This window comes from Coffea arabica, chromosome 5e (assembly GCF_036785885.1).
Source record: "Coffea arabica cultivar ET-39 chromosome 5e, Coffea Arabica ET-39 HiFi, whole genome shotgun sequence".
Taxonomy (NCBI): Eukaryota; Viridiplantae; Streptophyta; class Magnoliopsida; order Gentianales; family Rubiaceae; genus Coffea; species Coffea arabica.
Window position 1 is genome coordinate 9,309,041 of NC_092318.1, and position 27,408 is coordinate 9,336,448.

At 38.7% G+C, this 27,408-nt stretch overlaps 1 protein-coding gene and 1 pseudogene across 1 annotated transcript; one reads left to right on the forward strand and one right to left on the reverse strand.

Moving 5' to 3' along the window:
* Positions 1 to 1,211: 1,211 nt before the first annotated feature.
* LOC113687754 (anthocyanidin 3-O-glucosyltransferase 2-like) lies at positions 1,212 to 3,080 on the forward strand (annotated as a pseudogene).
* A 21,279-nt stretch (positions 3,081 to 24,359) lies between these two features.
* Positions 24,360 to 26,409, reverse strand: LOC140006879 (uncharacterized). The gene is made up of 3 exons (XM_072049551.1): positions 25,549 to 26,409; positions 25,189 to 25,497; positions 24,360 to 24,911 (listed from the first exon to the last, which is right to left on the reverse strand). Exons 1-3 carry the CDS (start codon positions 26,407 to 26,409, stop codon positions 24,360 to 24,362), a joined length of 1,722 nt encoding a protein of 573 aa, XP_071905652.1.
* Positions 26,410 to 27,408: the final 999 nt, after the last annotated feature.

A 27,408-nucleotide genomic window follows, 5' to 3' on the forward strand; every position in this document is an offset into this window, starting at 1 on the left:
TTTGGCAATACTTTAGAAAATATAAAGAGACATTTAGGTAAATAGTATTTCTTATAACCAAAGGTTGTTATAATGTTTATATTCATAGTTGGTGTGTATACAATCACCTATAACTGATATTAAAAATGACTGATGCATTGGATCACCGGAGGTTTTCAGCAATTGTTAAATGTGATTCTACTATACTGAAAACAGGAAAATTTTACGGTCTCTTCTCTGAAACTGTTGCTTAGATTGTATCCTCAATGATGATATTAACTTATATTTTAAATAGTTGAAATTGTTATAACTTAATTGAAAATAAAAGAGGCCAATGACATTTTTCAAAGTCGTCAAAAACTTTACAGGAGATTTCTAAAAGTATCCCTTAAAATTTGGAAATAGTTAAGAAAAATACAAACAGATATTTAGGTAAACAGCACTTATTATAACCAAAAATTGTAATAATGTATATATATATATATATATATATATATAGTTTGCGTTTATATAATCACCAATAACTCAGACTAACAATGACTGATGCATTGGATCACCAGAGGTTTGCGGCAATTGTTGGACGTGATTCTATCATTTAAAAGGAAAATTTTATGATCTATTATGGAAACTTGTTTTTAGATTTGTATCCTCAATAATGATCTCTTATTTGAGATAATTTTGGATTGTAAATTAGTTGAGATAAATTTGCGAAAAAGTACTGTAGCACCTTTTTTATATGATGTATGTGAGATAAAAAAGTGATTGGAAAATGTGTTGATAATGCAAGCAAATCAGTGTGTGTAAATAAAGTGAAATAATCTTTAATCCAAACACACTTTCAACGGAAAAATCTAATCTAGGTCTTGTTTGGATTGCAATTTATCCCCAAAAATTTTTATGTTTTTCATAAACACATTTTTTTAATTTGTCTTTTTACTTTACATATATTGAATTGTTACAGTATATTTTTTTATGCAAAAATTCCAGAAAATAGCAATTCAAATGACTCTAACGTTATGATATCAAAAGGAATTGTAGTAAATCCTTTAAAAATAATGGTGGGGATCGAAGATAAAGGAAAATTTTGAAATTATGGAGGGACTCGGACGTCAAAAATACCCCATCACGGGCATTGGTAGTTTAGGTTGTCTACATTTACAAACCTGATCTTCATCTACGATTTTAGTATCTGTATTTCTTGTTTTAGTGTCTACATAATTACAGCAATTTGTATTAACATCACATCTGCTTTTGAAGTAAACTGGATAGAATACACATCCATATTCTTGTATCACAACTCACAAGCTAGGGAGAAACTAGAAAGGCGAATAAATTTTTTGGAACTTCATCTTCAATCTAGTCCACAGAGTGAGGTTAACGGAGAAGATGAATGAAATGAAGAAAGCAGAGCTCGTGTTCATTCCTTCACCAGGGATGGGTCATTTAGTATCAAGTGTCGAACTAGCAAAGTTTCTCATTGAACGTGAGGAACAATTGTCGATTACTGTTCTAATTATGAAGCTGCCCTTTGATACAAACATCATTAGCTACAGAAATTCATTGTCAGCGTCTTTGAGTTCGCGCATAAGGTTCCTTGAGCTCATCAAAGAAGAGCCTTCTTCACAATTGACATTTTCTCATTCATTTCTGTTTCAATTTATCGACAGCCATAAAAGTTGTGTGAAGGAGGTTCTTGCTGAAATATCCAATTCTGTTTCGTCTGATCTCAGTGGAATTGTCATAGATATGTTTTGCACCTCCTTCATTGATGTAGCCAATGAATTTGGAGTTCCTTGCTATATATTCTACACATCTGGTGCTGCGATGCTTGGCCTTGTATTCCATTTGCAAAGTCTGAGAGATGATCTCTGTTGGAATATCAAGTGTGAATCAATATCCCACATCGAAAAGAGATGAATAGAATGAGGAACATATAAGTGGGAATGATCCATAGACCCAATGCCTTAAGGTTTTGGGTTGGATGTGGTGTCAAGCCCATGGTTGTGGTTCCCATTCTAGCTCATGGTTAAATTCTCCCCGAGTTTGGCTCTCTCAGAGCCCAACAATCTCAAACAAGATTTGAGACGTTATGAGAATTCGGACGTTCATTTAGCTGTGCCTACTTACATCAATCCTGTTCCAGCTAAAGTTTTGCCTCCGGGACTCTTTGACAAGGAAGGAATTGGCGACATAATCCTCAATCAGGTCAGAAGATTCAAGGAGACCAAGGGAATCATAGTTAACACTTTCCTTGAGCTAGAATCCCATGTGATTCACGCCTTGAGCAATGATAAAACCGTCCCACCAGTATATACAGTAGGGCCTGTATTGAATCTGAAGGGAAGCAAAAGTCAAAATCAAGAAACTGAGATGATTATGAAATGGCTCGATCTTCAGCCAGAATGTTCTGTTGTGTTCCTTTGCTTTGGTAGTGGAGGTAGTTTTGATGGTGACCAAGTGAAGGAAATTGCCCATGCACTCGAGTGCAGTGGATATCGGTTCCTCTGGTCATTGAGAAGGCCTCCACCTAAAGAAACATTTGAGTTTCCCGGTGAGTATGAGATCCTGGATGAAATCTTGCCAGAAGGGTTCTTGCCGCCAACTGCAGCGGTTGGAAAAGTTATTGGATGGGCACCACAGGCGGCAGTTCTATCCCATCCTGCTGTGGGGGGCTTTGTTTCTCACTGTGGTTGGAACTCAATATTGGAAAGCGCTTGGTGCAGTGTGCCAGTGGCAACTTGGCCGCTTTATGCAGAGCAGCAGACGAATGCGTTCTTAATGGTGATTGGTGAAGGACTTGGCAACGGCAGTGGAGATCAAAATAGATTTCAGAAAAGATCTGCTACTGGGTGTGAGTAGTGAGACTTTGACTGCAAATGTGATTGAAAGAGGGATTAAACATCTGATGGATCCTGAGAATGAAATCAGAGAGAAGGTAAAGGAAATCAAAGAAAAGAGCAGATTGACTCTAAATGAAGGAGGATCATCCTATGCTTCCTTGAAGTGCTTTCTTGAAGATGTAATAAATAGTATTCCATAATTGTTTGTCAGATCTGAATTGTTATAATGTATTGCATAATTGCTTCTTTTTCTTAAATCCAGAGTTGAAGGTCAACCATTACTAATATCCATTAACTCTGCTATAACCAATTTTACTTTGAAAATCAGTCCTTTTTTCTGCTTTTGCTTGTTAGGCTTTCTTATGTTTTCCCTTTCGCACTTTCTTTTGCTATTCTAATCTTCTACGTGGTACTTTGTAGGTCAAATACAATCCGTGACTTTGAAATGGACTAGCAAGGACAATGTAGACTTACAATTGAGTTAATACTAACAGTGAATAGCTAAACTTGTTAAACTTCGGAGTTGGCAAGTTTATGGAGTATTGTAGTGCTAAACCAAAAATGATGGAACTAAATTGTGACAACTTTACTGTGGCATTGAGAGTAGAGTATGTCTTTTGCAGCATTTAGTGTGGTGCGCGCTGTTGTACTTGTAATAATTGGTACAAAATGCATGCTGCCTTACATTTTTTGGACTGCAATTAAAGCATAGTTTACTCTTATAATGCTGAGAAGGTGGTACTGTTTTTCTTCTAATGTACTGTATCATTGCAGGCTCTTACCTGGTAAGTTTTCTTTTTTTTTGCGTCTTTTTTTTTTTTTTTTTTTTTGCATTTTGTGAAATTTGAACTCAATGAATACGGAAAATCCTCAAAATTGACTAAAAGAAGGCAAATTCTCGTATGCAACTTTAAACTTTGTAGGCAACATGTTCAAAACTTCATTGGAATTAAATTGATTTACGACCATATAATAGGAAACATTTCTTTCACTACACAAGTGAAGACCAAATAATAATGCCTGAATCTCTGCCTCCAACACCTCAGCTTCCCCCAAACTCTTTATAGAAAGCAAAAACCAAGTTACCTCTGTGATCACACACCAAACCACCACCTGCCACCCTACCGTGTACTACGCTTGCATCTGTGTTTAATTTGCAAAAATTCACCGGGGGTCTCTTCCAGCAAACAGAAATTAATCTAACAATTGTAAGGATGAAAAATAAATTGAGCCAAGGAAAAGTCCATGTCTCCACGGAAAACACAAAAAGTTTGGAATAAAGTGGCTTGCATTAGAGAAGTAACAATTAAATTATTTGATACTTCCTCCGTCCCATTAAAAGTATTGTACTTTTCTTTTTGGTCCGTTCCAAAATTATGTCATCTTACTAAAAATAGATAAATAAATTTAGTGTCGTTCCAAGCATTGCCCTTTATTCACATGGTTAGGAGAGGTTTCAAGAATTATTGTGGGTCCCAAATAATACATCTCATCTTTTCCAAGATTGCTAAAATAGCGGAGCTACTTTGCACGAAACTATGATAACTCTAGAGCGTAAAGCTACGTATACTTCAAATGGTTATTAATAGATTACCAAAGCAATTAAGGGCCCACAATTGCGTTCATTCTTTCATCGTAAAGTTAAACTGGCTACAAATAGGGATACAAAAGGAAATCAAGCAAAATTAGGTGACTGTTGATAAAAAAACACAGTTTCCGAAGAGTGTCAAACTTATTGTGACAAAGGGAGTAATAAGTATGTTTTGCACAATTGTAATTAGTTTGGGTAAATGATCCAACTATTCCTCAACACTCATCATTGATCATATTTACCCGGACCATTAAAGCGGGGAAAGTTGACTACTTGGAATGGCCAAACAATCAAGATAAAGGGATAATTACAGAAACCTCTCCTGAGGTTTCTGACACTAGCACTTACCTCTCCTATAATTTTTGAAATAGCACTGACCTCCCCTAAAAAAAATTGGGGCCTATTGTTGAGGTAAAAGTGTGTGAATTTACTTGGCTACCCCAATTATTTTCATGTTATCAGATGAAAGATTTAATTATTTTCATCAAAACCAACAAATCCTTTGTTAAAATAATTAAACTAATTAAACTATTTGCATGTTAAACTAATTAAACTAATTAGCTAACTAACTAAAGTACTTGACAGTCCGTCCTTGTCTGATCAGACTTGGGAGCATGTTTAAGCATTATTTGTAGAGGCAGCCACAAGGCGGCAATGGAGGAGGAAGATGGCACCATGAATTGACGCCAATTTGTGCTTTGATAGCTCTTGAGGCGACAAGCTGTGTACTTGCTCCATAAGAGAGGTAAATGACTGATAAAATTGTGATCATTGAGGGAAGGAAACAAAAGGGAAGACGCTGGAGCTTTTGCTTAGTTCATGAGAGGTTTCATATGCGTGAGAGAGGAAGCACAATATGCAATAGAAAGGAACCAAAATCTGAGCATCTACTCCAGTTAACTTGCAAGAATCACAGTTGTATAGGTAAATTATTTCTGATGTTGTCACTTGAAGACACAGAATTTCCATGTTAGCTCTTATATGATAATAAGGCAAAACCTGACTACAGTGAATGTATGTTAGCTCTTGCATCATGATTTGAATATGTCAGTAATGATCAATGGCATATGAATGTGATGTTATTCTAGTTGTTTAAGACTTGCTGCTGTACTCAGTTGTTTAAGACTTGTTGCTCTGCTATTCCAGTTGTTTAAGACATTAATCAATGGATGATGTATCATGATCTGTTTTTGATCTTTACAGCTCTTGTATAAACATGGTGCATTAGTCATTGTTTGAGTTCAGAACTGGTCTATAATACAAATATAGAACATTTTAGTACAATTGTAAGGTGTTGTGATTGATCCTTGCTCAATAACTGTCACTTTTGAAACTTAGGATGGCTCTTCTTCTTGCTTATGACATATTTGTCCACTATGAGGGGAAACAAGTGAGAATTCCAAATGTCGATCCAATTGGTTACTATTATATTAACTTGCTGTTTGATGTTGCCGAGAAAGTATTCAGTCAAGTCCCTGGGCATCTGAATAAGTTAATACATATGAGGTGCCTAATTTTTAAGACAGGTCGCATGTTTGATATTACAGATGATGATAATAGTGTTAGTGAAATGTTCAAAATGCATACGTCTGTAATGGTGATTAATGTGCATGTGCTGGATATGGATGTTATTCCCAATGATCAAACTAATGTTGAGGTTGAAAATGGTCATAACACCTATCTGAACTTAAGAAAAAAAGGAAATGATAGTGTATCTGCTATTGAGATTGATGATTCTGAGGATGAATATAATGACTTTAGCTTTAATTCAAGCTGGCTACACAACATGGATAGTGACAATGAGGATGACATAGATGTTGATAGTATGTCTCTGGCAGGTAGTGAGAATACTAACATGTCCTTTTTTTATTTTGATGATAATGAGGAGGGTGATATTGTTTTTGATTCTGAAAATGAGGAAGCATGTGACCCCATTCAGCAAGCTTTGAAATAAAAAATGTGGACGTATAACCTAACAGGAAACATAGAGTTTAAGAAAGGTCAGCTGTTCACTAATATTGATGCATTCAGAAAGGATTTCCTATTGTGAGAGTGAAGAATGAAAAGAGTAGAGTAACAGCTATTTGTGGTGTTGAAGGATGCAAATGGAGAATTCATGCATCACCAGTAGCAGATTCCATCACCTTTATGATTAAGTCTTACCAAGGTGAACACACATATGTGATGGATAGGAAGAACATAGAAGCTACAGCTGACTAGATTGCAAAGAAACTAGTACCAGTCATGAGAATTCACCCTAACATGTCTTCCAAAGGAGTAGAAGCAGAGATGATTAAATATGGTGTTCATCCAAGCAAATGGCAAATTTATAGAGCACTTTCAAAAGCAAGAAATGAGATTGAAGGCAATCACAGTGAATCCTACACCAAATTGCCAAAGTATGCAGAACTTCTCAGGAAATACAACCCGCACAACATTTGCAAAATACATTATGATAGGCCTACTCTCCTTGTTGAGTCTAGATTTCTGAGAATATTTATTAAAACTCAAAGAAGTGGATTTCTTGAAGGCTGTAGACCTTTTGTTGATTTTGATGGATGTATTTTGAAAGGTCCCTTTGGTGGCGTACTTCTCACAGCAGTAACTTTAGATGCTAACAATAGCATCTTTCCTATTGCATTTGCTGTGACTGAGTGTGAAAATAAAGAAACATGGAGTTAGTTTTTCCATCACTTTGAGGAGTTCTTTGGGCCATTTGGAGAGAATGGTCCTTTAACCTTCATGAGTGACAGGCAAAAGATACATTAATTCTGCAATAGTTTTGTTCAGTTCTGATTCTGTTAGTCATTAGTGTAACAATATAATTTTTTTTGGTTTTCATTTTAGGGCTTGAATCTTGCTTATGAAGATATAGTGCCTATTGCTCATGGAAGGCATTGCTGTAGGCATATCTGTAGCAATTTTAAAGCTCAATTTCCTAGTATTTTGCTCAGTAACCTGTTCTGCAGAGCAGCAAAAAGCTTTGACATTGCAGGGCATAATGAAGCCATGGCCAACATAAAGAAGCTAAACATAGAAGCTTGGAGATATCTGGAGAAAATTCCCAAAACAAGTTGGTGTAGATATACCTTTAATACTGGAATTAAGTGTGATCATGTCACAAATAACTATACTGAGTCCTTTAATGCATGGATAGGTGAGCTAAGAGGGAAACCTATCTCAACATTGGTTGAGGGGTTGAGGAAGAAGTTCATGAAGAAAACACACAAGAGATATCAAAAAGGGTGCACACTAACCACTACTGTCACCCTAAAGATGATGGATAAACTGCAAAAAATAGGACAAGCATCAAGACAATGTCAACTTACTATGGCAGGTGATGACATATTTGAAGTGGGGGATATGAACAGGTCTTACATAGTCAATTTGCCAGCTAAAAGTTGTAATTGTGGAGCTTTTCAAATTTTAGGACTTCCTTGTAAACATGCTGCATTGGGGATTATTTACAAGAGACAGAAGCTAGAGTCCTACTGTGACCATTGGTTCTCAAGAGATATGTACTTAAAGACATATGCAAGTGTAAGGAATCATGTTTTTATTCTTAATTTAGTCTATTTTATAATTATTTTGCCATAGTGTTATTTAATTTTACTATTTTGCATGAATTTTTCTTAATTAAGCTTTTATCGCGTGTGCGTCGAAAGTTTCTCGAAGGTCACACCGGCGTGACTAATTGGAGATTTGAAGATTTAATATTAGACTAATAAGTATGAGTAATTGTAGTGCTAGAGGAATTACCCTGAAGGATTAGTGTATAAGTGTAGCAAACAAGAGAGAAATTGGTAGTGCAAGGCACTATTGAGCCACTATTGAAAGTTGACTTTTTATACAAACTTATGGTTAGCCTTTCCTTTATTTTTTCACCACAAACAAATTAAACATTTCACTCCCTCACACACTCTCTCTCTCGGCCAAACAAGGAGAAGAAATGGGGGAAGAGAAAAGCTTCACCTTTTGCTCCAATCTTGCTTGATACTTTTCATCCAACCTACAAATCTCTTGGAATTTTGCTATAGCTTGAAGGAAGGTGCAAGCTTGTGGTGTTTCTTGGTGAAGTATTGGTGGAAAGTCTTGCTTACAACTAGGGTTTAGGAGCTTGAAGAGGTAACCATTTCATCCTTCTTTAATCTTTCAAATTTTACCAAGAGTAGAGGTTGTATTTCATGGATTTGAAACCCTAATCAAGAATCTAGGCTACTGGACTTGAGGAAAACTTTTATTTCTTGCTTTACATCTAGGCTAGTGGTCTTGAGGTGGTCTTTTAGGTAGCTGACTTGAGGCTCTTGCTTGATTGTTGTTGTTTGTGTGATGAGTGACTTGATATTGGCTTGGTAAGAGGAGAGAAAGTTGGAAGAAACTCATGGGAAGAGCTGGCCGAAAATTTCTGCCTTGTTGCCTCGCTTGGATTTTGAATTTTGTTGCTTATATGGCTGTTAAATTGCTTGTTATATGTTGTATTATGTGTGTGGAAATTGGTTTTAAAAAATCATTTCAATTGGTTACATAAAACTTGGGTTTTGCGGAAAAGGTAGCAATCTGGAAAACAGCGGCCAGGGCAGCCGACTAAGGGTACTTTGTCTGAGCATAAATCTTTGTACAAAAATTGAAATCAAGTACCGTTTGTGGCATTTGAAACTAGACACCAAAATTTTTCCAACGGTATAAAATTACCCTGCTAATTTGTTTTGAATGAGCCGTAGCTAACTAGCAAAGTGGACTGACCTGTTTTACCTGTTTATCCGAGAGAAATTGTAAAACTGTATCTTGTGGCTCAATTTCGTCTTACTTGTGAAAAGAGTCTGAAAATAATGTCTTCTGATGAATTATTACATTTTGAATCTAGTTTCTAACGCCATAAACCATTCTCAATTTGGACTTGTGTAGAGTTAGATATGGTCTGATTTCAAAACTGTGTCAAAGCTGGTAACTGGAAAATTGTTGAACAGGTTGTGAAATCCAGGCATCTTCAAACTGTTGTATCTTGCTGTTCAAAAATCCAAATTTAGTTCTTCTTGTTGCGTTTGAAACTCTTTCTGTGTTATAAATTTCAGAGGCTAATTCAATTCCTATGAATTTTGCCGAATTTCCAAACATTGCTGAAAAATCAAGACTGGTTCTGCCCTGATTTTATGAAGTAGCAACTTTGAGCTGAGATTTGAATGATTTCCAGTTGGAATCTGGGAAAAGTGTCTTCTGGAAAGTTTTAATACTATGAATCTAGTTTCCAAAGGCGTAAAGTTTTCAAAATTTGGAATTACCAAACTCAAGATTTGATTTTCCAAGTATGGTCGCGTAAAGCTGAAAATTTCTGATTTCTTAAGGAATGAACTTTTAAGAACTTCCAACTTCCTTTTGAGATTAATAGTCCGTTATAAACTTGATTTCATGGATGATACAAGTTTCCCTTGTGACTTTAAATCCTCATTTTTGAATCTCGATTTTCGATGAGAAAATCTCTTTTAAGGCGTTGTCTTAAATTTTAAGCAAGTGCATTTCTGTGAGGACTCGAATTTTTCTTATTTTATTTTATTTTATTGGCTTAATTAATTATTTACTCACCCGTTTTCTCTGAATATTTTATTCCAATCTCTTTATACTCAATTACATGGAACTATGACCTACAAGTATTTTAAAAGTGCCTTGATTCGAAAATTTATTTTTGGAAGCTCGTTTAGAGTGAATAGTGGATGCGCCTTTGGAGACAATAATCGATTCGAGAATACAATAACCTTGGAAAATTGGAGACTTGTACATTAGTCTTGAAATAGGTATTTTTATGTTTAAGTGTTCAATTATTAGTTAGTGATACTATCGTTATAAGAATTCTTGAAAATTCCACTTTATCGCGCACAAATAGGGAGTATGAGTTTTTACGCGCGCGATTAATTGAGAGACTTTAGACCCTTATTTTTAGATCATTAAGAGTGAATAATAATAGTAGGAATACAAGTGCATTAGAGGTTTAGTGCACAAGTTGTGAGAGCCCGTAAAATTTTTCTTAATTTATACCATTTAATTCTATTCCTTTTCATGCATTTTCCTTATTTTAGTTTACTACATTAATTTTCTAGACACCTTATAAGTGAATATAGCTTTTCCAACCATTTTTCTAGTATAAGTTAGTTCGGGTTAAATTTGAAGTGCGTTATGGACGTGGGACCCGCTAGTGCGATAAAATTTTGGTGATTAAGTGATTTTTGTGCTAAGTATTATTATTTTACAAGGTGCTAGGAGACAATTGGAAGTTAGCTAGATAAATTACCCTTGGTAGACAAAAGGATAGAATTGAATCTCTAAAGGATCATTTGTCACAAAACCATTGGACCTTGACTTTTGACCAAGACCTTCTTAACTTTCCTAAAATCAATTTTGACTCAATTTTCTCCCATTTTTCTTGTGTCTTGGCCGAACCTCTTGAGGAGGAAAACAAGAGAGAGCTCTTCAATTTCTAGCTTCCAAATTTGCTCAAATCTTGAGTTTCAACCAACCAAATCACAAACTACACCATACAAGTGATCATTAGGGAAGGTTGAAGGTGTTGATGGAGTTGTTTTGGAGGAGGAAAGATTAAACTCCTACCTTTCTTGTGGTTTTAAGGTATTTTGCCAAGAACATCCTCTTTACTTCAATTAATTGCTTATTAGTGGTTTTTAGTTGTTTTAGATGTTGTTTTGTGGAAGATTAGCACTTGAATGCATGAATTCCAGTTTAGGGTTTCATTTTTTCCCTGTTCTGCCCGGTTCTGTGCGGCCATGATGGAGGCTGAATCAGGCTTAGGTTAAAACATGAAAATTGTAGAAAATGGTATTAACTAGCTGCCTACAAACTTTCAGCTCGATCCGAGCACTGTAGTATGTGAAATGACTGAAATACCCTTGACTGTCCATGAACCCTGTTCCGCGCTCAGATTTCTATTTTCATGGAGATTTCCATTTTTGACTATGAAAATTCAATATTTGGCTTTGGAGGTCTTCATAAAAAATGTAGGTATATGTCTTGGCTTCGAAACTCCATAAGATACACCTCAATCGGACTTCGGTAGCCTGAGTTATTGTCGTTTAACCATTGTGCGGTTAGCCAACCTGTGTGTGAGATTCTGGTTTCGTATATTGCACTTTTGACCTAGCTACACTATGAACTGGACTGAGTGGTCTTAATCAAAGTTGTAGCTCTCTGTCTTAGCTTCGAAACGGTATAAATTGTATTCCAATCCGATAAGCGTAGCCTCATTTGTGTCTGTTATACAAAACAACGTCAAACCTGTTTTCCTTTCCGGACTTTTCCCTAGATTGAATTTGTACTTGTACTACTTGAAGCCTATTGAACGGCTATTGAAATAAAATTATTTTGTGTATTACTTGGGTTTGATTGAGGAAAAAAGGAAGCCTTGATGGCCAGAAAAGTAAGCAAATTAAGGGGAAATGCTGTCCGTTTATTTTCTTGATGTTTGAATAAGTAAAAGTGAGATTTGAAATGTGGTTTAGTGATGCGTTGGACTTACTTTGCTTGGACATACTTAGGTCCACTTTAATGGTATTATCTAAGCTACCTTTCATTTGAACTTGTACTTTTCCGCATGGTGAATGAGACAACGGTTTTAAGCATGATACTCAGTTACAAATGTCAAGTTTTGAACTTCAAATATTTATTCATTTTCTTTTCGAAACAAAGAAGAATTGCCTAGGGTTTCTCGGCCGTAAAACCTAATTTTATCAAACGAGGCTTTAGGGGTGAATCTAGAGTTTATTTATTTTTCTTTTCTCGGCCGTAAAATCTAAGTGTACCCTTTTATTTTAAAACTCACATTTATATATTGTACTAGTAAGTATTCGAATTTTCTTTGAATTACTTAAACTTTTGATGGATGAACTGTGATAGTTTCTCTTGGTTATATTAGGGTTCCTTGGTGATTGAGGGTATCACCCGGAAGAATACTTTGGACGTTCTTTTGTTTAAATAGGTGAGTGTTCTTTGTTTGTTATGTTATTAATAATGTGATTTGTTGTGGATATTTGATTAAATGATAAACGTTTGTTCAAAATGAATTTTGTTAGGCGAGTGTGTATTTTATCGCACTCGACCTAAATAAAATGTGAAATTTTCAATGTTAAGTGTTTACATGTTAGTTGTGCATGTATGTAAGCCTTTTGGCTGAACTGGGCCCTTGCCCTTCGTTGCCGGTCGACTCGAGCCAGAAGCGGACTCGGTCGAGCGATTTGGGTGACCCTGGGTGAAAGTTTGGTATACTCGAGTATTACCACGTTGTCGGGTGGAATCTGGCCAATGTACAGAAGGGGGAGAAATGAAAAGAAAGAATGAAAGGAGGTTTTCAATTACAAATGAAATTTTAAATATTGAAGGAATAAGGAACGAAAGGAGAAGGAAAGAACGAAAGGCTCCATGTGAGCACGTATCCTTTTAATGAATGTATTATTATCGCTTTATATTGTACCTGTTTCTTGACTTATTGTTTGATTATTGCTTTCACTGGACCTATTGTTTGATTATGTGTTCGGAACCTCACTGAGTTTTTAGCTCATTCCGTTAGTTTTGTTTTCCTTAACAGGGGACGCGAGCAAGGACGAGTGCTTGGTATAGACTAGCTTAGTCTAGTTCTTTGGATTCTTTTGTAATGGTTCTCGCCCTACCTTTTGGCACGGGCTGGATGTATGATGAATTGAGAACCTTTGTCTATTCGATGTTTGTACTCCTTTTGAGATAGTGATGTACATAAGTTTTGCTTTAAGTTTTGGATCGTCATTATAGTTATTCTTGTGGGTTTATTCTGGTTTTGTTTGAGGGTTGAGGTGAATGACTGAGTCCCAACGAGAGCTGGCCACGGTCCGCCGAACCATTTGGTTCGCCTTAAGGGGAGGTGGGTCTGTCACACAAGTGAAGCAAACTCGAGAGGAATCGAGCACGAAACGCGCGCGTATGCACGGGAGAGAGAGTTGACTTTTGAACCAATTTAGAGCCAAACATTTTAGCTTCTCTTGGAACCTTCATTTGCAGCCAAAACCTCTCTCTCTCTTGCTCTAAGACAGCCAGCCATCCAAGGAGAAAAACAACCAAAGTTCTTCATTTTCCTTCATCAATCCTTGCTTCAAATCTTCACCAAATCACCTCAAAATTCACATACACTTTGCTAACCACTTGGAGATCACCTCAAGCTAGGAAAAGGGGCTTGCTCTCACGGTTTTTCTTGAGCTAAAAGGACCGAAATTTCAGCCTTGATCATCTAAGAAAGTAAGTGATGATCAACCTCTCAAATCTTGACTTATGGAAGTTATATTGCATTTATAAGCTCATATATTCATGTGGGTAGCTTTATTTATGTTGGAAATTTGGTGTGTGGACTCTATGAAATCCCACAATGGCTTGGTGGACTGATTTGATGATATACGATGTTATTTATATTGGATTAGTACTTAATCTAGTGGAAATACGTTGGGTTGTGAAGGAAAACTCAAAAGGAGAGAGTTGAGCAAAAGTGACAAATCTGCCCTTGTTATTACCATGACCCTTAGTGCATTTTTTTGTGGTTCAATTGACTTGTTTATGATGTATACATGTTGTGTGGGTTGTGTGGAAGGTTTCCGCAAAAAATTAGGTGATTTGGATGATTAAATGTTGAGTTTTCGAAAATTTGTCAAAGCTGGAAATGAGCCCCGTATTACTCTGGCAGTGTTTTTGTTTCGGTCATAACTTTTTACTCCGATGTCAAAATCGAGTGCCGTTAGTGGCATTAGAAACTAGACACTTCCAGTTTTCCAATGTATAAAATTCATGCCTTAATTCCACCTGAGCTAGCCGTACAAACCTTGTAAACTTGCCTATTTTGTTTCTCGTCTATACTGGAAGCCCTGTTTTGAGCTGTGATTTAATGCTCAATTATGAGCTAGTTGTGGACAGAATTTTAAAACAATTCCTTCTGAGAAATTGTAGCCTTATGAATGTAATTTTCAACTCCACTAACCATGCTCAATTCCAAGTTGAATTGAGTGAGTTGTCGCTGAATTTTGAAACTGACTCAATGATGAAAAATCCTCTTTTTGGCTAGTTGAATGACCCTTTTTGAATTGGGACTTGTGATCTTGAAATTCTTGGTGTTAATCACCAACCAAATATATTTTGGATATTTATTAGACATTTTTATTCATAAATGGACCATGTTTGAAAAGATTCGTTGGCCAAATGTTTTAATAAAGGAAATGGAAGTACAAGGCAGCTTTGCCTTGGAAAATTGGAACTTTAGTGACTTTGTTAACCCACTTCCTGAACTTATTTTTCTATGAAAAGTGACAGAGGAATAGCCCTTATATGGTAGTGTAATACTACCAAATTTGGTGCCATTCCGAGCCCATTTCGATGCCCAACCAAAGTCCCAAAGTTCATGATTTAAACCTGAAAATTAGCCTAACAGTCTCACTTTTCAGCAACTTTGAGCCGCTATATCTTGGTGCTCCAAAACTCCGAATCTTGTTCCACTTATTGTGTTTTAAACTTTGATTGTAACTCTAATTGAGTTCCAAATTTCAGAGACTAGTTCACATTGTGTGAATTTTGCAGAATTTTCAAACTTTGCCGAAAATCAACTAAATCTGTCTTGGTATTCCAAGACAACATCTTGGATCCAAAATTTGAATGTCTTCCAATTGGAATCATGGAAAAGTGTTTTCCTAGAACTTTTAATATTTTGGAAGTAGTTTCCAATGGTGCTAAATTTTTCAATTTTAAACTTTCAAAGAGTGAGTTAAGATTTTCCAAAAAATACCCTAAATTTGATAAATTTTGGCCATTTTGAAAAGAATCCCAACGAAAATAATTTCATAGAATCCGGCCGTATATCCAGCCAGTTCTTGGCTGGATTGATGGTGAGATTTGAAAAAAAATTGGGTTTCTTCACTGCCTTGAATCCAGCCAAAAATCCGGCCGGATATCCGGCCAGTTCTTGGTCGGATTGTGACGTGGCATCTTCACGTCCGACTTCAATCGTTCGTTTGAAAATTTATTTACATGGTTTCATACCTACTTGTTTCCATCCAATGATTTTAAAGATAAAAATCAGATTTTTACTTGAGTTTTAAACCCCACCTTTGAACCTCGATTTACGAGTAATTGAGGCTCATTTTTGTGATATTTTCTTAGATTGTACACGGGTGCAATCTTTCTCGATAAGTAGGGGTTTTAAGTGATAGTGTGTAATAGTTGATTTTTATTTGTTTAGGCGCTCAAGGGGACCTTCAAGAGGAACTCGAAGTGGACGCCTAAACACTTGTTTGAGCACTTAATTACTTGTTTCGAATTGGTGAGTGTTCCATATAGGAGTACGTTACTTGAATAGTTTTACGACATGTTTACTCCATGGTCATTATGTGTTTAACTGTTAAGTGTTACCGATAATTGCTCCTATGAACTTTTCCACTGTTTTAAGGCGAGTGTGTACTTTATCTCACTCGACCTACTAAAATGATAAATCTTACCGTTAACTGAGATTATTTACCGTCTACTATTTACCAATTTACTTGATTACCTGCTTACTTGATTACTTGACTACTTGATTATGTGACTACAGTAAATTACGTGTTCACATGAACTTTTTCACAGTTTTACAGCGAGTGTGTACTTTATCTCACTCGACCTACAAAATTGATAAATTTTTACCGTTTACCAATTTACTTGATTACTTGTGCATGTTGTAAGCTCTAAGCTGAACTGGACCCTACCCTTGGTTACTGACCTACTCGAGCCAGGACTATGCTCGATCGGGTAGATTGGAACCCTGGGACACCATTCGGTATACTCGAGTACTACCACTGGAGGGATAAGGTGATGGCCAGACAAACCGAGGGGATTATGAAGTTATAAGGTGCTGTTGACGGAAATGGTTCCACTGAAACAGCGTATCCTTCAATGTGTGTTTATTTTACATAGTGATAACTGTTTCATGCTAATGTGCCAACGTGCGACCCTGAGCCATACCTGTGATATGCTCAAATTACTCGTACAATGATAACTGTCTCTTGTTAATGTGCCAATGTGCAACCTTGAATCATACATTGAGTATGCTCAAATTACTTGATTTATTAGAATTGCTAGAGTGTCTTAGAACCTCACTAGGTTGTATAGCTCATTCCATGTTTTTGTTTTCCTTAACAGGGTTGGAGACTAAAAGTGCTCGTGAATAGTGCTAGATTATTTTCTTTTGGGGAAAACTTTAAGTTGTATTACAGCAGATGGCTGTAGTAAATATTCTTTTTCGTTCTATTAAGCTTGAGAGCTGACTAATTGTAAGTATGAAGTGTTTTGAAGTTCTTTAAATATATATATTGAAGTTATTTGAAGTATTCCTAGTTTTGAATTATGGATTGTACCGAGTCCTGACGAGAGTTGGGCAGGCGTCCCGCCGATACCCTTGGCTTCGCCTTTGGGAGAAGTGGGGGCGTCACAATTTCCTTCCTTGAATGTTAAGTGGTCTAGAGTATATGTGAGTGATGGTTGGTCACTATTTCTTCAAGTGCTCAAGGGGGTTTCGAAGGCGATCCCAGTACGGACAATTGAAGGACTTTATTTGCTCACTTACTTTTGAATTGGTGAGTGTCAAGTACATGATTTGTTGCTAAATACTTGAATTGTTTCTTGTTAATTAAGTGACTTGAACTTGTCGAGATGAGTGTGTACTTTATCGCACTCGTTCTCTTTTACCTGACTAGATAATTGACTTGTGTGAACGTGACTTGATAATTGAATTGCGTGAACTTGGCAAATTGTATTTGTACATCTGGGGATGCCCACAACTTATTGGCTAACCTTGCAACTCGAGTCGGCATGGGTTTGGTTGAGAAGCCTAGTGAACCATGAGAAAATTATAAGTTTGATCTTTTGAGGTCTTACTTGGCATACTCGAGTAGTATTTTCCTTCTAGTGAGTGTTTGGTTATGGATTCGAGAGGGTGAAATGAGGGATGGAGGAAGTAAGCGGGGTTTCTACGGACTTGCTACCTACCCGGTTGACGGAGTGCCATCATATGGAGGTATTGGATCAAGTCTTGGCAAAGCAAATGGGAATTTAGCTCCTGAGAGCTCCCGTATCCTTATTGATTGTGCTTTATTGTTATTTGTGAATTACATGAACTTTCTAACTATATTTCTTGTACAAGTGTTATTGTTACTTGAACTTATTTGTTTGCATGTTTTTCTCGGCCTTGCTGAGCGTTAGCTCAACCCCATAGTTTGTTTTCCTTAATAGGAGCTTGGAATGGAAAGATTTTGAAGAAGCGGACTTGATTACCTTTTGATTAGAATTTGGATGTAAATGGTTTAGTCAAATTTGAATGGTTGTATTTTGAAAAAATTGATGTACCTTTTGAAAACTTTGTGATGTAAGACTTGAATGATTATATAAGAAAGCGACTTTTCTTTATATTGACTTTTATTATTGGTTATTTACTTTTAAGTTTAAATTTGACTCGTATTAAGCCCTGGCGAGAGCTAGGCAGGCGGTCCGCCGAAACCCTAGGGTTCACCCTAAGGAGAAGTGGGGTCGTCACAACAAGTATAATTCATCCAATTCCTGATAAGAAGATGTGGCCACCTATGCCACATGTTACCCCTTCAACAGTCTTGAGGAGAGCTTAAGACTCCTCAAGCCTCCACATGTTACCTATACCACATGTTGCCACCTCCTTTGAGGAGAGCTCCAGGTAGACCAAAGGTGAATGGGAGAAAGGAACATGATGAAGGACAATCTGTATCACAATCAAAAAGGCCGAGCAGATTCAAGTATGGAAACTGTGGCTCTTTTGGTCACAATAAGAGGTCTTGCCAAAGAGCACCGTCCAGAAGAAGAATGGCAGCACAACTCCTGGCCAACAGGTCTTATATGTGCTCAACTTGCTACTGAAAATAATACTGAAAATAAATAAAATGCACTAATGTTAGCTTATTCCCTAACAGTTGAGCAATAGAAGAGGCAAACTAGGAAGGGGGACTGCAAACACTGGCCTGTCAGGAGCTACTCTTTGGGTAAAAATTTTTTTGATTTATTATCAGGATTGTAGCATTTAAAACCTTCTAAGATCTAAAGCTACTTGTCTATGTTTACTGTTAGGATCATGTGCAAGGCAATGTGCCTGTTGTACACTCAAACCAAAGAATCAATCATTCTCCTCCAAGTCAACCTGCAACTGTGAATGTACAACAGCAGATTCATACCACAACAACTGCTTCAAAGAAAAAGGTTCATTCAAATGACTGCATTTTATACATGCTTCAATATAATGCCTGAATATAAGGTTCGATCTCTGTGATTGTGTAGACAGGAAGACCATTGTGCAATACTGGAACAACTACTAGAGGGAGTAGCAAGAGAACTAACGCAAATACAACTACTCAAGTCACTCAAACTCTGGAACCTCCTCCAGTTCAGCAAATTGCAGCATCTCAAGTTGCTATAGCTGCATCTTTGTCAATCAATGTAGCTACAACACTGCAGTCAACAAATGTCAGCAGCAACAACAGTTTTAGTATGCAATTCTAATGCATACTCTGTAGTTTTCTACTTACTGCTTCAGTTTCAACTTAGTAGTATTCCTTGCATTTAGGTCACTATATACGAATGTTTTGTATGACTGTTGCAGTGATGACAACTGATAGGTCTTTGCAATCCTCATCATTTGTTCTCAGTCATTGCAGCAGATGGTGTTTTGAAACTAATGGATTGCGCAGTCATGCTTTTGTATTAATGGATTGTTCTGATGCTGTTTTGTAGTAATGAATTTTTCTGATGCACTTTTGTATTAATGGATTAGTCTTGTAATGCAACTGCTTTTCGTATCTTTTTTGCAAGTATTGGTAGATGAACTAGATTTTGTACGGATGACAGTATACTTAAACTTAATTGGTTGCATTATAATGTAAACTAGAAATGGTGCTGCATACATGATGTTTCACTTTTCCTCTACTATATCTTACAACACCAATTTTTTCTACAACTACATCTTATATTTAGATATGTATATTTGAACCGGCACATCATCACAATATGGATGAAAACATACATAACAACAAATATGAGATTGATGATAAAAAGTATGTTGACTGCTACATTTAGAGCCCCTGCCCTTGCCACTAGAATTGGCATTTCCTTTTGCATTACCGTTGACCTTTGCAGCTGTTGTTCAAATTGCAGAACTGAATTGGTGTCAGTTCTTCTATTGCTGACCTCTTCTTCTTTAGGACCTTCATAACACCGGAATTACTTGCATTTGGCACAACAAAAATATAACTTGTTGGGGTTCTTTTCAGTCTCAGAGATCTTCAAGTTGCCTTTCGATTGCAGGTGCAATATTTATTCCTTATTGTGAAGGATGTTGGGGAGTTCCATGATGCTCCCTTGTGGTTGGAAGCAGCCATACTCTTTGCTGTAATATTTTACCTCAAGCTGCCAAATTGAAGTCAATCAAACCAGCTGTGTTTTATGTTGAAAATGAACAACTCATTTTTTTCCTAATATTGAGTTTCATGTATTGCAGACCATCTTTTATAAGCTGGTGCAAGAACCTAGCCATTTAGCCGTTAACTAGCCGTTAGTTTCCTTAAGTGAAAAAGCTATTGCAGGTTGCTTGGAAATGGTTTCTGCTTACACTCCCTAAACTTTCTCGATCCTTAATACCTTTGTCCTTCACTTGCTAATACTATTTGCCAAGCAAGATCAAGGGCAAATTTGATACAAAATTTTCATCTCACTCCTTAAAATCATTTTTTAATGGGACATTTTCTTGCTTGGACTGAATCTGCAACATATTCATTAAGTTCAAGAGTGCTGCATGCTATTTCTTAAACCTCAGGAGAGGTGAATGCTAGTGTCAGAAACCTCAGGAGAGGTTTCTGCAATTTTCCTCAAGATAAAAGAATTTCAAATATCAACTCTTACACAAAATGATGTAAAACTATATTCCGTACTACATTTGTACTTATAATTAGATAATATAGTTTTAATATAACACCATCATAAATTTAAAAACAAGTTCAAATGTGATGTAGTGCTTAGAAATCTCAAGCATGTTGACAGAGAGGTCCTAATGTTGGGATATAAATTTTGGGTACAAGGCAAACATCTCATCGAGATTGAAGATTTAAGTTGATCAATCCTTGATTTTGATGATTAACAAGCACAAATAATTTGGACTAATGATTTTGACGATTAACCTTGGTTGTGTGTAAGCATATTGATACGTGTTAATTTTGCATGTTTTAAGTGTGTTTTATTATTTATGTTTTGGTGTGTTTAGTCATTTTTATAGCTAAAAAACTAGGTTTCTAGTGAAATTTGCATTTTATGGTCCAATTGTGAAAAATTGCATTTCTATGAATTAAAGTGGTAGAAATTTCATATTTTTATAGATCTAACGGCTCAATCATCAAATGGAGTGAATTGAAAATATATTTGTATTATTATTGATGGTTTAAGTGATTCAAAGTGAATATGAAGTGTAAAATGTTCATAGGATGAGATGCAACCAATTACAAAAAAAAAAAAAAAAGTTTGATAGTTTTGATATCTTTTGGTATTTTGACTATATCTTGAGTTACAAGTATTAGATTGAGATAATTCTTAAAGTATGATGAAGCTAATACATAGATTTACAATTCTCATGAAGATATCAAAATCCAGTTCATGCATTTTCCTGGCCAAAAGGTCGATATACCATCATGCATTTTTGCTTTCAAAAGGTGAAATAGGGGATTGAACAGTTAGGGGTGTTTTGGTCATTTTTTTGCCCATAGACATCCAAATGAGATGATTCTTGATACATTCGAAAGATAACTCAAAGGACTACAATTTTATGGTTTGTGAAAGAGCTAATTCGGCTTCTATCATTGAGGAAATTGCAGTTGAATTTGGTCCAAAAATAGAACAATATTGAAGGTTGAGCAAAATAGTTCAAACCTACTGCAATTTTTTTTTTTCAAACCAAAAAATTTATTATCACATAACATTGGGGAAACAAATGAAGAGGCCACTAGTCCTGTAGGAACCTCCTAATTGACGGAACCCCTAACCTATCTAGGCACATGGGGCCTCTAGCAATCGAAGGTAACGACGAGGTAGACGTGTAAACCACCTTCCCCTCATGCGAGCACCCTACATTCGAAAGGACATCAGCAACCTGGTTCGCTTGGCGGAAACAATGGGAGACTTGTGGAAACCGCTCTTTCAAATCCAACAACTGTTGCACCTCCTTATAGATACTCCATGGACAGCCAATCTTTCCAAGTAGAATGTCGACTAACACGAGCGAATCTAGTTCAACTTCGAAGAAGTCAAACCCTTCCTGGACGCACATTTCTACCCCAACAAGAAGGGCCCGCGCTTCGGCCTGTAAACTGGTTGCCTTCCCAAAATGGCATGAGAAAGCCAAACAAAATCTGCCGCCGCCATCCCGAAGGATCTCTCTACTACCACTAATACCTGGATTGCCCTTAGAACACCCGTCTGTATTAAGTTTGAAGCCACCAGGAAGAGGCCGAACCCACCTCATAGGCTTAAAGGAGGAACGCGAAGCCCACCTAGAAATCTCTGTATAGAAATGTGCCCAAGTCGCTGGGAAGACCCTGCGGCTTGGGAAGAATAAAGCAAATAATTCCAGGAGATTGGTGAAGACCAACCTGCATAACCTATCCTCCTGTATATGGGTCCCATCATTGTTAAGACATGAAGGATCCATTGCTATGCCACCGTACTAGGTTAAACGCAGACTGTAGGGTGAACTGTCCAGACCGTGAAGGTCTCCATACCATCAGATCAGGAAGTTGGCCCACCGGCGGATCAACTTGAGCAATCTCGTGGGCGATCCCTGCCGGCACCCATTGCCGTATAAGTTGAACGTCCCAAGTGCCATCCTTAACAAAATCAGCCACTAGATGATCCGAACACTGTCCAGTCTCGACGCCAGTGTCCCATTTCCTAACCAATTATCAAACCAAAAGTTCGAGTTACTAGAGCGCCCACTCTAACCAATATGCTGCTCCGCAATATGCCGCACCGTTATCATTCTTCTCCAAGTCTGTGAGCCCCCATCGCGATACACTAGATTAGGATGTACCTCTGCACAAAACGCTCAAAAAGATGACAGAGAGCGGAATCTCCACCATAATTTGATGGAGAAAGCATCGTGAATATCCCCTAAGCGCCGGAATCCCAGCCCTCCCTCATCACCTAGAAGACATAGGTCTCCCCACCTAATCCAATGCAGCTTCTGACTCCCCTCGGATTTCGGAGGAGAGACAGCAATTAACAGATATACTGGTAAAGCGGCGAAGACGTGTTTCAACAGCACCATCCTGCCCCCAAAAGACAACAACCTGTTTCTCCAGGACTCCACTCTACTCACTACTGTTTGGCAGATCCCAGCAAAGTACTCTCGTTTTCGCCGCTCGTAGAAGAGGGGGTACCCTAGATATTTGATGGGAAAAGGCTTAGAAGAGAATTTCGTAACCTGCTAGATTTTCAACCTCCTTGGTCTTTCCAAGGCCGCATGTACCAAAAAGCAACTTTTCTGTTTATTGATCAACTGGCCAGAGACTACCTCATAATCCCCCAGTATCTTTATCGCCAACTTGAGAGAGGTCGTATTAGCGCCGGAGAAAATCAGCACGTCATCCGCATAACCCAAGTGCGTAATAGTCGGGCAACTTCTTAGAACCCGAAAGCCCTGGAACCCACGATAAGCCACCAACTGGTTAAGAGAACGAGATAGCACTGCCGCCCTGATAATAAATAGAGCAGGGGACAAAGGGTCCTCTTGCCGAAGCCCCCTAGATGACTTAAAAAACCCACAAAGTGACCCATTTATTATGACGGAGAACCACATGTTAGAGATAACCCTCTAGATCATATCTTGCCAGTGTTCTCCGAACCCAAACACGCGCAGGACCTGTATCAAGAAAGGCCACATCATCCCGTTGTACGCCTTTGACATATTAAGTTTGAATATGACATTCCCCCCTCGCGCCTTCCTCTTGATACCCGCAATTATCTCTTAGGCGAGTAGATAGTTGTCTGATATCGACCGACCCCGAACAAACCCACTCTGGTTCATCGAAATAATCTTTGGCAGGATAGGAGCTAACCGGCGAGCTAGGATCTTGGAGAAAATCTTGTTCACAAAGTTGCATAAACTGATAGGACGATACTGGGAGAAATCCTTTGGCTGCTGAACCTTGGGGATCAAAACAATGGAAATCGCTGTAATTCTTCTTGGGAAATCAGCACCACAGAAGAAACTTTGTACCGCCTTATGCACATCACCACCCACTATCTCCCAGGCAGCGGAGAAGAATCTACCAGTGAACCCGTTAGACCCTGCTGCACTACTAGTATCCATTTCACATACAGTCTGCCGCACCTCCTTCAAGGACGGAACTGCCTCCAACATCTTATTGTCCTTCCCTGACACCAATCGAGGGATGATCGCGAGGACATCTAGCATACCAGGGCCATCCGCTGACGAGAATAAGGTAGAGAAATATCGAACCGCCTCCGCGCCAACGAGCTCATCCTCAGACACCCATTCGCCATCAGACTTCTGTATTCGATGAATTACCGATTGCATGCGCCGTTGCTTTACCATTGAGTGAAAAAACTTAGTGTTACGATCTCCCAAGACCAGCCATTTTACCTGAGATCTTTGTCTCCGCAGTGACTCCTCCATGGCCATTGCCCGTCTCAGCGTAGCCTAGGCCAGTTGCAAATCCGAATGCACAGCCTCAGACCCTTCCTCCTCCAAACACTTTTCTAGCCTCCCAACCTCCTCTTCCGCTTTCTTAACATTGTCTGAAAATTTCCCCACACGGTCCTTGTTCCACCATTGAAGTTGACACTTGAGCCGCTGTAGCTTGGAACAAAGAACATGCATTGGGGACCCATCACACTTCTGCTGCCATGACTCTTTCACCATTCCCAAAAAACTCCTTATGATCAGCCCAGGCATTGATGAAACGGAAAGGATGGGGCTTACCATCCATTCTGGTAGCAGTGGAGATTAACAATGGCGCATGGTCGGAAGGATGACGCTCCAGGTGAGCAACACCAAGCGAAAGTCCAGCATCAAAACACTCCACATTCAGCAATAAGCGGTCTAGCCGTTTCCAAATCCTGGCACGGCCATGGCGGTTATTGCACCAGGTAAAGCTAGAGCCTGACAACCCGCCGTCCACCAAACCTGCTGCACTCATGAAGGCCCCAAAGTCAGCAGCTTCCGCAACCGTAAACGGCCTACCCCCTTTCTTCTCTTCTTCCCCCACGACGACATTAAAATCCCCACATACCATCCAAGATCCGTGGGACGGTTGACATTGAAGTAAGCCAGCCCAAAGATCTTTCCTTTCCTCCGCAGTAGTAGCAGCGTGAACAGCCGAGAAAGAAATCGAGCTCCCCAAGTACGGGTAGAGAATAGACAGAGACAAAAATTGACCCCCCTCTCACACAATTGAGCAACTAAAAGGAGCATTATAGAAAATCCACAACAAACCCTCAGAATGAGAGACTACAAAATCAAACTTTAATCTAGCCTGAAACTCCTCTGCTAACAACATACGAACATGCGTTTCACATACTACCAGCAACTGAATATTATGAGACACTACTAATTTATGCAATCTCTGAAAATGGGAGGCCTTAGCCATACCCCTAATGTTCCAAAATAATGCATTAATCACGGGATAAAGGCTGGAAAGAATTTTGTGAAGCCCTTACCGTGGAACGAAGCTCCCTATCTGACGGAAACTTCACACGCACGCCCTTGGATTTGCCTGTGACTACCCTGAAGGAGTCGTCAATGACCTGGCAAGGCTGTTCAGCAGCGAGCCCATCCTCACCTTCCCATACCTCCTCTCTTAGTGTTGTGCCTCGAGGGGAAAGATTCCTCGCTGCCGTCAACACCACAAACTGCCCATGCCGATTCTCCACCCCAGTCAGGCCTGGAGACCCTTCCAAGACCACCGCATCAACTAGCCGCACCTCCACACAGCCAGGTAGAATCGCGGCTTCGGCCAAGCTACATTCCTGAGCAATACCCAATGAAGATTGTAGGTCCAGGTCCTCGGGCTACGCTGCCTCAGCAGGCAGGGACCTCAACTCCTTGCCCGCATTCTTAGGCTCCTCAATGGACACCACCACCGTGGCAGAGGCGTCAACCTGCCTCGCATCTAGCAGCGCAGTATTCTTTGGTGGAGCGTCCTGTAGTTCGCGACGCGTTCCTTGCTCCGTCTCCCCCTCCAGCAATTCCATCACGGTGAATTCCCCTCCAAGATGATGTGCACCCCTCTCGTCCTCCTGCAGACTAGTCCCCAACAACTCCCCATGCCCCGTTGCATCCCCCACTGGAGCAACTACAGCAGCCTTAGGAGCACAGGCTTGGCGTTGATCCTCTGCCGTCGACCTGCCTCTCACCTCTCTTCCCATCCCTATGCGACACACTTGAGCCCTGTGACCAACCTTGCAGTAGTCGGCATAGAAGTTAGGGAGGTTCTCATACTCCACCCGTTGCCAAAACCTCCCCACAAACCCATTACCGATCCAAAACTTTTCTGGAAGTTCTTGCTGAAGATTAACCTCCACGCAAACTCGGGCCATGTTCGGCCTCACCAACGCAACCATGGAAGAATCCACCTTGAGCGATTCCCCAATCAAGCATACAATCGAAAACAAGGACCCTTTGGCAAAATAGTGAACTGGGAGACCAGGAAGAGACACCCACACTGGTGCTATGGGAGACTCCGAGGATACCGAGAAAATGGGAGACCACTTAAAGATATGCATAACCCAGCTCTGGAAGTTCCAAACTCCACGAAGCCAGCATCGCAAATAGTTCTCTTCCAAAGTAAATCTGATCAATACATGCCTAGGGTCAAGCAACCCAAGACAGTACACGCCTTTGAACCCCATAGACTGGAACATCTTTCGTAGCTCCTCCATGCGTGGCCTGCCCTTGGAGAACTTGCCAACCAGCGTAAGTTTAAAAGGTGCTGAGAAAGCCGTGACATCTTCATCGGAGAAGAAGACAGCTGGCTTACCCTTGAAGGATGATGGCTCTTTCACTACATCAACGGATGGCGAAAGTGGAAGAACACCAGGAACATCGCGCGTCACTGGAGGCGGAAGCTGGGACACAATTTCAACAAACGATTTGGTGGAAGATGATGGAAGTGCTGGAGGGCCGACTGGCCAGCCATGAACGAAGCACCCACGCGGACGCAACCCTAGCAGCCGCCGGACGCACAAAGCATCCTTTTCTTGTGGACATTTCACAAAAGTTTTTTGACCAATTTTTCAGTAAAAAAAAAGGCTAGAACTACCAAGACTTGTCTTGGAAAAGTTAAGGACAACTTTATGGCCACATTATGAGAACATTTTCTCTTTCAAAAACATTTATAAATACCCCTTATATCTCATTGATTAGAAAAGAAAAGAAGGGTAGAGAGAACTAAATAGTTGTAGCTTTGAAAATAGAACATAAAGTTGTGAGAGTAAAAGGTGAGCTTTTCTTTGTAGAAAAACAACTATGTTGTTGTGAAATTGAAGATCAAGGGTGTAAAAATGAAACTTGAAGTTCTTTTTTCATTCAATTGAATAAGATTTCATCAACCTTTACTCTTTACTTTCTTGTTTATTTCATGTTTCATTTCAAGAGTTTTATGAGTTTCAACTCCATGCTTAGCTAAACTCTCACATACTAGGGAAGAGATAAACTTGTAGTTTCTTGACTATGTGATAACTTAAGTTGATTTTTGGTCATTTGTGAACTTGTTAGTTCATATATTTGCATCTCATACTCGTAGTTAAATTGATCACCAACTATAATCATTCAAGCATGTGTTTGTGCACTTAAGCTTGCCTTGCATGTGTTGTTCAAAGTATATGAACTCTATATTACATTTTCACGTTAGTAGAAGTGGATTTAGATGGAAACAAGCC

What these genes read in the sequence shown, in the direction of transcription:
- LOC140006879 (XM_072049551.1), bottom strand. Translation starts at nt 26,409, where the DNA reads ATGGAGGAGCTACGAAAGATGTTCCAGTCTATGGGGTTCAAAGGCGTG. An exon ending in TGAGGTCCCTGCCTGCTGAG is followed by an intron (nt 25,498 to 25,548) that starts GCAGCGTAGCCC and finishes GGTATTGCTCAG; the next exon opens with GAATGTAGCTTGGCCGAAGC. An exon ending in ATAGGGAGCTTCGTTCCACG is followed by an intron (nt 24,912 to 25,188) that starts GTAAGGGCTTCA and finishes ATTGTGTGAGAG; the next exon opens with GGGGGTCAATTTTTGTCTCT.